Source organism: Nymphalis io, chromosome 9 (genome assembly GCF_905147045.1).
Source record: "Nymphalis io chromosome 9, ilAglIoxx1.1, whole genome shotgun sequence".
NCBI lineage: Eukaryota > Metazoa > Arthropoda > Insecta > Lepidoptera > Nymphalidae > Nymphalis > Nymphalis io.
In genome coordinates, this window is record NC_065896.1 from 1,394,077 (window position 1) to 1,406,546 (window position 12,470).

At 33.9% G+C, this 12,470-nt stretch overlaps 1 protein-coding gene across 1 annotated transcript; it reads right to left on the bottom strand.

The window, feature by feature from the left end:
• Positions 1-1,367: 1,367 nt before the first annotated feature.
• LOC126770941 (ionotropic receptor 75a-like) lies at positions 1,368-12,470 on the bottom strand. Its single transcript, XM_050490560.1, has 15 exons — positions 12,394-12,470; positions 11,784-11,962; positions 11,481-11,709; positions 11,151-11,249; positions 9,956-10,032; positions 8,786-8,913; positions 8,138-8,199; positions 7,633-7,741; positions 5,774-5,982; positions 5,359-5,397; positions 4,306-4,490; positions 3,923-4,058; positions 3,504-3,666; positions 2,695-2,871; positions 1,368-1,481 (listed from the first exon to the last, which is right to left on the bottom strand). Exons 2-15 carry the CDS (start codon positions 11,937-11,939, stop codon positions 1,439-1,441), a joined length of 1,812 nt encoding a protein of 603 aa, XP_050346517.1. The 5' UTR covers positions 11,940-11,962; positions 12,394-12,470; the 3' UTR covers positions 1,368-1,438.

Here is a 12,470-nt window from a genome sequence, read left to right on the forward strand (position 1 = left end):
TTGTCTCTTCTCTGTGGCGGAAAACACTTGCGGGATGTGTTTTGCAGTATTTTGACCAGCGTGTCGGTTTTCTTATCAATGCTGTTCATCAATCAATGATAAAGTATACCTCGTTCCTGTTCACGTTATCGGAGCTTCGCCAGGTCCACCTCCTCTGAGGCTTCTTTTGAAAGAAAGAATTCATCAAAAAGGGCCCCTGCGCTTCGAGAAAGTTTACCAGCATTTGCCCCCTGTGATTTCTGCAGCCCAAGCCGTAAGGTCCGACTTTCGATTCACCGCTATCTTGTACTCCCACTTTAGCATTAAAGTCTCCCATAACAACATTGTAGTGGGCCTTCGAGGTGTCGTTGAGGGCCTTTGCGATGTCCTCGTACATCGCTTCGACCACATCATCAGAGTATGTCGAAGTTGGCGCATATACCTGTACGACCTTCAGGGAGTACCTGTCGGAAAGTGTTAGGACAAGGTACGCTACCCGGTCCGACACACTACTGATTTCCACAATGCTGCTAATGAGATCCTTTTTGACTAGAAAACCGACACCACCCTGGGAGAGGTTATCACCTTCGCGGAAGTAGAGTAAGTTACCGGACTCTAGAGTTATCGTGTCCTCTCCCTGTCTTCGGACTTCAGATAACCCCAGTACATGCCAGTTTATATGACTTAACTCTACTTCTAATTCGGCGAGGTGATGGTCCAGCCTCATCGAGCGTCTGGGGGCCTTTTTTTGGGCGCATCTGCCATTAGAGAGGGTTTGCCCATACTCGCCGCGCTGGGCAGGCGTGTTGGCAAGCGCAGTAGGGGGGTAAGATGTTTATGGGGGGGGACGCTGCATCCCATCCCCCCTTTTTCCCGTCCCTCAGTCGCCTCTTACGACACCCACGGGATGAGATTGGGGGAGTACTATTCTAAGCCGGTACTCCACGGCAAATAATTATAATATACTTACCAAATTAATGCTTAATAACAATAATTTTACGAATGGCATAAACTGAAAATAATGCGATCAAATAATTTCCAGGTAACATCGATATCTCCCACCACAGAATACTATGTCTATTATGACTCGACATAGCAACAGATACCATAGTATCCGAACGCAAAGAGTGGGAAAAGACCAATGGTGCCCTTCACAGCCATGACATGTATGCAATACTTATTTCCAAATATTTTGGATGAAACAAACAATTAAACAAAGCATAAATACTAAATTTACTAGTTTTACGCGTTTTATTTATTTTATATAAAGTGTATAAGGGAAAAATTAAATATAACAACGTATTAGCGAACATATAATTCATTTTCAAATGTAGTATTTGTCCTTAGAAATAGACACACTCTCTAAAACATTTTTATTAAAAGTGATTGTGAAAGGCAAAGTGTAGTGAACATTATTGATAAGTTAGATTTAAGCTTTATAAGTGCTTGTACTTCGTAGTTAAAAGCGTTTAAGTCTCGACTCGTCGTGTTTCCATTTAAGTCTGAAAAACAAAGTATTCAATATTAAGGTTACATATTAAATGAAACAACATATTAAAAAAAACCACTCCGATTTTATATGAATATAATTAGAATACCATTTCTAGGGCTTTGTTCAGATCTAACTTGTGTGGTACCTGATATCCGCACATCATTTGCTAAATTAAAAAAAAATGTAAACGAACGCTTGTGTTCTAAATGTTAGTATACAATTAATGAAATTATGGATGATAAATGACATATTGAAACTGAGCCGATCGCCGCATGGCTATTTCCCTTTTTTTTGTAAAAAAAAAACATGATACATGTAATACCAAAAATAAAAAAACCCCGCTAAGTTTCCTTCGCCGGTTCTTCTCAGAGCTGGGTGTTTCTTTTCCGAACCGGTGGTAGTAATTGCTTCATTGTTGAATAAATCATTTTGATTTTGAGAGTAATATAATATCTGTTTGGCAGGAAGGTTGACTAGCAGATTTTATTTAAAGATAATAGATGGTGTTAAGTTTGCAGCTATGCAATTGCTAATAGTCAATAAAGATTAAATCAATTGCTAGTACACATAACATCCTAAATATATATCGTATATATGTTGTGAGAATTCGTTAATATGAGTATATAAATTTACAAGTGCGAATGCCTATTATAGCTGATTACTGCCTTAATAGTCAGTACTATAATAATATCGATTATAAATGATATCCGCTGTCTTTCTTAATAAAACGTCTATTTTTTTTTGTTTATAAATTAAGAACACTCGATAGTAAATAATCACTATCGCTCATAGACGTTGTTGCAAAAAAAAATTACCATTCCTTAAAATTACATTGCGCTACAAACCTTTTGAACTAAGATGTAAAAAATGTTCTGTGTGCCTGTAGTTACTGGCTCACCCACCTTTCAAACCAGAAAACAACAATACTCAGTATTTTTAAGTGTATTTAGCGGTAGAATGTGATAAATGGATAATACCCAGGTGGTTTTGCACCGGCACGGTAGTATGCGCAAGCGATCCCGTGACGTCCCCCGACAAGACGGAGTGGGTACCACTGGTTTTTTAGCGGGCATTCCGGCGCTTTCAGCGCCGGCGAGTCCCACATACCCCCCCCACCTCATGTGGGGGAAACACATAAATTACCAGCGAGAAAAAAAAGGTGGTTTTGCACAAAGCCCTACAACCAAGAAAATGGCACTACTATATTTTTACCAGTTGTTTACCTTTCAAATAACATGATGACCGTCCCTAAAATATATCCAGCTGCTAGGAGTATGAATGCTGGAGCAGCACCTCCTAAAGCTAAAGCTCTCGGGGAACTGCCTTCACATTTCACGCCATGAGACCATGTCCGTTGTTGTATACATCGTATTATACCCCTTTCCATGAGACGAGATAGACTACAACAAATAAAAATTTGAAGACATAAATGGACTATTAAAATATAAATTGACTAAATAAACTTATTCACGTGATGCGTTGTTTTGTGTTGCTTCGGTTTCTCAACAAAAGTGAGTAGGAATTACGAGATGAATCATATCATATGCCATGATAAAGATGTTGTTAAGTTACTCTACACTAATGAAAGTATTCTTTGGAAAATCATAAGGTAGCTTACGATATTTTCCAGTCATAATTAATTTAGATTATATGAAAATTACTTAAGATGATGTAGATAAAGAAGAATCTACTTTTGCTTTTATGGGCTGTGCACTAAAATGTGCACTAATCAATCCATAAGAGTTAGGATATACATATCAGCTGCGCTGTTTTAACCACAATCTTATAATCCAATTGGCGGTAATCTAACACGACCGGAGAGTCGCAGGTCTAACTTAGTTTACTTACCTATTGAGTAACATAAAAAGTGTTAACCAATAAACCCAAAAAAATGTGACAACCTGACTTGGCAAAGCCTACGTAATAAATCTAGGTCCTCAGAAACTGCATTCTTATTAGCTAGCCACTAACAAGGTAGTAGGAAGAAAAGCGAAATATTTTTTAAGTGATATTAAATATCATAGAAGCTTACCTCCAAATAAAAAATTCTCTATACGGACTATGCTTCTGTACACATGGGTACAATACGTTTTTCTCCATTGAATTCAATGAATCCAAATCACACAGTTCCGTTTGTGTAAATGTTTGAGATATCCTGCTATTTGCGCTGTTCACATCAGTATGGTACACGTAACCTTAAAAATATAAAAAATCTCATACAATTTTCACAGGGTAGGACTTTGAAGAAACTCGTCTAGGAACCACCATTTATTCGTCTAATAAACTTAGTATCGTTGTATTCCGGTTTGAAGGGTGAGCGAGCCAGTGAAATCACAAGAACAAGGTACATGAATTAATTCCCAATATTATTGGAGAGGAAGAGGCGATGCAGCGAATGATTAATATTTAGTTGGTTAATTGTAAATTAAAAAATATATGTTTTGTAATTACCTCCTTGCCTAACTAAATCAATACCATCGTTCACTGATATCAAAATATTATTTATTTTCTTCTTCACACTTAATATTTTTTTCTTCATTTCATCTTCGGCTTTTGCGTTCTTTTTGTTATAATAATAATCCGGCATCTAAAATTAAAATCTTTATCAAAAGCTCAATATCCGCACTATGAAAAAATATCTAGATTATTCGTTGAAGACAAGAAAATATTCGAGAAAGGAGAAATGTAGTAGGAATAGAAACCTTATAGATTGGTTGGAGGCGATAAATATATATGGTTATATTTCAATTAAACATTAAATGTAAAACTGTTAAATATATCATTTATGGGAATATCCCATAAATGATTTATATTGTGAATTGTGAATGACGAACCTGTAACCATGAATATGAGTATCCTGTATCTTGTAAAACCGGCTGCAGTGGGCTGTCGATGAGTTCCCACAGAGAGTTGATGGAGGGTGGGGGTCCATTGAGGAGCCAGCTCACAACGCTGCTTGTGTAGTAGTTGTATATGAGAATGCATGAAAATCCAGTTACTAATGTCGTTAACTTACGGGCTGAGAAACAACAATATTAGCTTCATTATTACTTCATTTTTTTATTCTTTATTGTACACCAAAAAGATTAAAAATAAAAAAATATAAACACGACATGGATTCGTATCCATTCTAAATACGAGTAGCATACAACTTTGGGAACATTATCGCTACATAGCGATCTCTGCCAGGAAACCAATGGCGTAAGGAATAACTCATAGGATATGAGGTGCTGTAATAATAATAAATAAAATAACATAAATCTAAAACAAAAACAAACGAATAAGTAAATGTCAATATAACTATAAAATACATATATATGAATAAGTAAATTATTTTATCAATTCATACTAAAATTATAATTATATAATATAAATACAATATACAATAAATACGATTATTTTATGTATACATAAGCTTACCCTACGTCTGAACATTATATTTGATATAAAATGGTGTATTTAAGGTAAACTGGAGTATCTATACCTAAAATAATAAATGTAACGTAACATTAATGTTTTAACTATCTCTTAATGAGCTTTACATACATAAGATATGTTTTATCAATAATTATAATGTCAGTTTTAATGGTTTCCGTGTGATATTTATTTTATTTCGCTTGATCCAACGAGTGTGTTAGATCCATTTAGTAGACTGTGCATATTAAATTATGTTAAATCTAAGTAAGTAAATAACAGTCTGTGAATGTCTCACTGCTGGGCTAAGGCTTTTCCTATTTTGAGGAGAAGGGTTTGGAACTTTTTCCAGCACGTTGCTCCAATGCGGGTTGGTGGAATACTCATGTGACTAAATTTCAGTGCTTTCCTGGGTGAACTCACGATCATCGCTTAAAATTCACGCGTTGTAACAACTAAGCCAAATTTAATACCTGATGATACGCGCCTTAAATCCTCAACTTCTTCAAAAACTGAAAAGAAATAATCCTTTTACCATTAAAATATTTTCAATATTAAGTCTATTTAAAACATTTTTATATGCGATTAAGTGACGTTAATTTTCGACTCGATATAGCCTGGGGCTTAGCAAAAGGTAGAGTATATACTCCTGTGCTTCGGATTACACGTAACACCTTAAATCCCACACTAGTACGATGTTCTGTGTTATCATATTGCGATCAATTTGAATTTGAACGGCAGGGAATAGAGAGTGCATCTGCGTTTGCGCAAACGCCGGTAAAACTATAATATCACCTCTTCTATTGAATTTCACAATTTCACAATTAGATTTTATATAATACCAATTAATATTTGATACTTTAAATAATAATGTTTAAATAAACATACATTGTTGGCAAATCAGTGCCAGGACTGAGAAAAACGCATAATCAAGGGTTATTGGAGGTTCTTCCACGATCGCTGATAGCAGTAAGACAATACCACAGAGTGCTCCCATGGCTACCACACACCACCAGGTGGCAGTAGACAGTGGTTGTAAGAATTGATTTTCGAACTTTCCAATGCCATAAGACGGGATTCTGTAGTAGTATCTTGTTCTGCAAAAAAAAACAACAAATTCATATTTAATCGATTATATTTATTAATAATAAATGGTAAAACTTGAAAATAATAATAATGGTTGATGGTACATGGCATCAACTCCTTATGTATACTGTAAGAAATAGCCTGTACTCATGGATTATATTATACCGTTAATGCCTCACCAACCAATATTATGACGTAACTAAGATGACACATCCTTTGTCTGCGATTCTACTGACTCACTCACTCTTCAGTTGAATAGTAAAATTTAATGATATGAAACGAGAAGTTATTTTCTTTGATCATTAACCGTATGACGGTAGTATAAGACAAAGATAATATATGTCGACGTAAAATCATAAGACTCTTTCCTAAGTATTTAATTGTGTTGATTATTGCTAAATGAATTTTCAAGTCTACTTCACTAAAAAAGGTGTCATGACTTAATACTCTGAAACGAACCATTACTCCTCATTTGTAAAAAAGTTAATTTTTAAATTAAAAATTCAATTTAATAATTATTATTTGGATTTATATGAAACAACACATAATTGTTATGTTATTTTGATTACTTTGATTATTGACTTAAATAGACAATAAGTTGCATTATTTAAAATCTCGTAAAACGGTTTCATTTGCAAACAAGTTTCATTTGCACTATTAGTTGTTTTTAAAAATGTTTTGAATTAACTTTACGTTCTCAATTAACAAAGTGATCGTTAAAATTAAACTTATAATTTATAAGTAGCAATACTCATTTGTTTATGAATTGCTATTAGATAAAAATAAATAGGTTTTTCATTTTTACTCTCAACCGGTCAACTATGTTTGTAGTTTTAAAATGTTTTTTTTTTTTGTTATTAGATTTACGTTCTAAAATTCTAAGTAGTAAAAAAATAAAAAGTATTTAATTAAAAATAGTATTAAAAAATAAATAATAGTATTTAATTCTTAAATAATGTTTGACAATTTGTTAAATTAAAATTATTAACTTTAATTTCAACATTTAAAAGTGAGCGTATTAACTGTTAGCCAGGAGATAGCTGTCGCTGAACGCCAGCTATGCTGACATTGTTTCTAAAAATTCGGTTGGACATTTTAATCCGTTATATATAATGTTTTAATTGAAACATGTTTATAAAATTGATACAAGGGTTTTGTGCGAGCTCGTCTGGGTAGGCACCACCCACTCATCTTCTATTCTACAGCGAAGCAGTAATACTTAGTATTGTTCTGTTCTCGGTGAGTGCGTTAATGTAACTAAAGGCAAAATGACATAGCATCTTAGTTCCTAAGGCCAAGATAGCCCAGTTGTAAGAACGCGTAAATCTTACACGATGATCGTAGGTTCAAACCCGGGCAAGCACCGCTGAATTTTCATGTGCTTAATTTGTGATTATAATTCATCTCGTGCTATACGGTGAAGGAAAACATTGTGAGGAAACCTGCATGTGTCTAATTTTACTAAAATTCTGCCACATGTGTATTCCACCAACCCGCATTGGAGCATTGTGTTAGAATAAGCTTCATACCTTCTCCTCAAAAAAGCAAGGGAGAGGAGGCCTTAATCCAGCAGTGGGACATTCACAGGCTGTTACTCCTAAGGTTGGTAGCACATTGGTTATTTAAGATTTGACTTTTTTACACCGTAAAAGATTACTTACTCGATAAGTGTAACAGTGGGGAAAACCACGTCAAATCTTGAAAAATGAGATGGTAATAATCGCAGAACTGGTGTTATGTCGTGTTCCCTGAAGTAAAGACCGTTTGTTACTGCCTGTTAAAAAAAAAACTGTTTATATCAGTGACTAGGTGAATGACCTTCGGTGTTAGGTGCTAGGTAAACTATATATGAGTGCAATGTATAAGTAATTATATCTGTTTCAAAATTTCGTTGCAATCCGTTTAGTTGTTTTTGCGTGATCGAGTAACAAACATCCAAACATATAGTGGGATATATTACCACCAAACTCATTTAGGCATCGTCGTTTTATATCGAGGCCGATGAATATCTTTTCAAGCCAATTGCTTCTATGTTTAAGATTTTACAGAATCGAAATTACATAACATTGGTTTTTAGTATATAAATATGACTACAAACGTACATACGTGTACGTGTGTACGTGTATTGCGTTTTGGAGCAACTACTTTTGATTTTTAACATTAAACTTACATATGAATGATTCCGATTATAGTCACCGATCCATCGATCGACTACAGTGTAGGTGTACCTGAAATATTTCACAAAGTCTTCATAATATTTTTTAATGAGTATCAATGCAGGGTTCCCAAGTATTTCCTAGTCATGTATGCCTACTGCTCCGATTCTGCGATTTGCACTTAAATGTTTATATATCTATTATAATAATTGCGTTGTGATTTTATTAAATCTCTTTATATACCTTAATAGCCGAGATGGCCTAGTGGTAAGAACGCGTGAATCTTAACCGATGATCGTGGGTTCAAACCCGGGCAAGCACCACTGAATTTTCATGTGCTTAATTTGTATTTATAATTCATCTCGTGCTTAACGGTGAAGGAAAACATCGTGAGGAAACCTGCATGTGTCTAATTTCATTGAAATTCTGCCACATGTGTATTCTACCAACCCGCATTGGAGCAGCGTGGTGGAATAAGCTCCAAACCTTCTCCTCAAAAGGGAGAGGAGGCCTTAGCCCAGCAGTGGGACATTAACAGGCTGTTACTGTTACTGTTATATACCTTAAAGGTACCCTTGCCTTTGAGGTATATGTCATTGCGTTCAAAATATGGATTATTTTACAAAAAAAAAATTATGTCTAAAATACAAAAAAGTACCTGAAATTGTGAATTTCTGCTATTTCGTTCAGCACCTGGGAACCAGTTTGACTTACGACAGCGACTGAAGGATCTGGGATCCTACCTAATAACATCTCTGGATGAAACACCTTTGGTACTGGAGTCATCTAGCAAAGAATACTCTGATTAGATAAGTTTTATTTATATACTAATAATAAATATCCTGGGACATTATTCACAGACGGTCATCTAATCCCAAACTAAGCAGAGCTTGTACTATGGAAACCAGACAACATATATACTACATATACTACTTTTCTTTTGTAAATACATACTTATATAGATAATTACACCCAGACTCAGGACAAACAGATATGTTCATGCACACAAATATCTGTCCTGTACCTGTACCAACCACACCAACCGGCCCGTTTATATAATTTATAGTAACTATTAAGTACTAGCTGCTTTACTTATAAACATTGTCTAACGCTGTGTAGCAATGGTTAGTTAAACAATGCTTTGATTTCTTCTTTTAAATGTGGAATCAATAATGTCAGAAAGCGATAAATCAATGTTTAAGTTAGCAGTCGCTAAGAAACGTTGTATATATATGTATATACGGCCTTTCTATAAGAAATATGGCATAACTGACTGCCTCGTTGGTCTAGTGGCTTGGACTTGAACTTATATCCAATAAGGCCGCTGACCCGGAGCGCCTGGGTGCAATTCCTGTTTTTTTTTTTATAGAATAGGAAGGCGGATGAGCATATGGGCCATCTGATGGTAAGTGGTCACCAAACGCCCTTAGACATTGGCATTGTAAGAAATGTTAACCATCGCTTACATCACCAATGCGCCACCAACCTTGGGAACTAAGATGTTATGTCCCTGTGCCTGGTTCGCGCCAATAACAAGTTATTGGGTTTTTCTTTCAGAAAGTTCTCAGTAGCAGCCCGGGTTCTAGAAGTTGGAAGCGTATACACTCCCATGCTTATCCCGTACAATATCTCCTGCGCAGTTGGCTAATCTCTCTTGAAATTGGCCGCCGTGGTCCAAATCGGTCTGAACCCTATGGTATAAGTGTTTTATTACACGTTGAGAAATAGTTTGCCTTTACGTATGGATGACCACTTACCACTACTAATTTATAAATGATACTCGCTCTAGTAGACAGCGTTTTTATTTAAATTGGTTTGTCTTACTCACAGATATGATCATTTTGAGGGGCATCTGTTGAAAATTCCACCTTCGATAATATTTAAACATCTTGGAAAGGTTTAAGCCTAAAATATTTGTTAACTTAAGTATAATAAGAAATGGTTTAGTTTGTATTTTTTTGTTTGGTTTTGTTTGTATTGTTTGGATTTCTAAGCAAAAACCACAAGTCAGATTGTAGAACATCTATCTCATGATGAGTTAATATTGGCTATAAGCTGATGATTGTATTTCGAGGTTATCTTATTAGTGTGTCAATAATGTAGATATTTTTTTCAAGAAAGGGATATTGTTAGTCAAGGTACCTACTTTATACAAACATTAGCAAATTTCGTACTAAAATATTGTATGTATTTGTGTTTTAAATTTTAAAGCGATCTTAGAGAAAAGTATAATAAAAAATAAATCAAGTCTATTTTTTTAAATATAATTTTTTAAATTGTGAACACGAATTATAATTATTTACGATGTTATCTTGTTTAGCTGGAACAACGCAACGCAACGAAAAACGCATTGACACGTTACCCGCACGTGAAGTGTTGGATTATGTGGGACTGACTGGCGCCAAGTACACCGGAATACCTACTAAAAATCAGCCGTATTCTGAGGCGTCACGGGATGGCCTACGCATGCTACCGTGACGTACTTCTATTTCTGTTATTTTCAGTAAACTCTTAGAGAAGAAGATTTATAATTTTATTTATCGTGTAAAGTGTGCATAATATCAATAGATTTGATAGATGATAGATGAACACGTTTAATCTTGAAATATCACTTGAAAATATTATTAATTAGTCACGTTACATAAAAAGTGTCTAATCAATCAAGTGGACAGTATCAGTGTAATATTTTCCTTCCTATTTATCACGTTTTATTTGTTCGCGATTTGATATTTCGTTTGGTAATAAAATTATAAAGTTATTTTAATTTTATTTTTAGCTTATGACAAATGTTATAGTTTGAAATCCGAACGCGTCATTTAGCTCTCTCGGTGGTCTAACATAACTTTGTTGGATAAAATTCTGTCATTATTCATCAAGCTAGCAATGAATTGGCTTCAATACAATTTCCCTAATAAGTAAGAAGGCCTCTAACCAAAATAGTTAAGGCTGTAATTTATTGTCTATGCAAATAAAAGTGTTGTTTGTATATTTCATATTTTTTTTTATCTTATTTAACTTATTACCTTTCTCTTCATCCCAACTACCTATATGTTGAATTATAAATTTTCCTCCACGACATTTGCCAAAGTTGAACATCTCGTACAAATCATATCTCCAAGAGTCTATATTGGAATGAAAATGACATTAATATGTGTTTGATATATTAAATTCATATAGACTAAAATTACTTTAACGTGAAGCAATTTAAAAAAAAAACTTTTTTACTATTAAATATATCATTGCTGGATATACAATAATTAGCGGACTTGTATCATCAATGTTATCAGCTGTTTCTTCAAGCCTCGTATTATACATCTATTTATTCATAAATAGGTATGTTATTTAAACCTCACCTTTCCTTATTGAAACCGTGATATCAGCGTCAACGCTCAAGTTAAGATTGTTAAGTACATTAATGATAGGAGTCTCAATATCGGCCGCATCATTTGCTCTTTCTGTTGTATTAAAATCTTCATAATCGTATTTTTCATTTATTATTAAAGATAAATCATCACGTAAAATTTTGGTTTCTTCATTAATCAGCCATTTGTGTGTTGTGTCGAACAGTAAATTTTCTGAAGCCTAAAATTTTGCGATAAAATAAGAAAATCCAATTGAAAATTGTATATTTTTAAATATTTTCTATTTATACTTACATAAGACATGACGTCTTCGAATGATGGACATTTTGGATTTATTAATATTCCAATAGGTACTGAAGTTTGTTTTAAACATAAGTTGATAAGCTTTAAATCTAATTTTTGTCTGGTGCTAATATGTCCAGTTATTACTGCAATATTATGGAAAGACATTATCTTGACAAACTTGTGATTCCCTGTTTGATAAAACGTTTGTATTTAGTACAGTATTTTTAACATAACTTATCTGCGTCTCTTGGATACCGCTGTTTCCAAACTATTCGCAAGTAATTGACGTCAATATTGATTGTTATGATTGTTATTATTTTTTCCAATGGAATGCGCATGGTCAAAATATATAAGATTGAATAGTTCAAATTAATCTATATAATTTTATTTGTCGAAAAAAAAAAATCGACAGTGAAGTATATATATTTATGCTAATGAATAAGGAAACGTTATTTTGTGAAAAAAAACTACAAAAAAATCAAATTTTCATTTTTTTCATAATAACAAATTAGCTTGTATTTATGTAAGACCTCAATGTAAACAAAGGTGTATACCGTTTTGAATGTAACGTGGTGTAATTGTTATCTACAACTAATAAAAATATAATATTGAAACTTACAATTACTCTTTCCACATGTCAAAAAACAGACATACTTCGTCTTAATATTGACAAAGTAATCCACAGAGAGATTAATA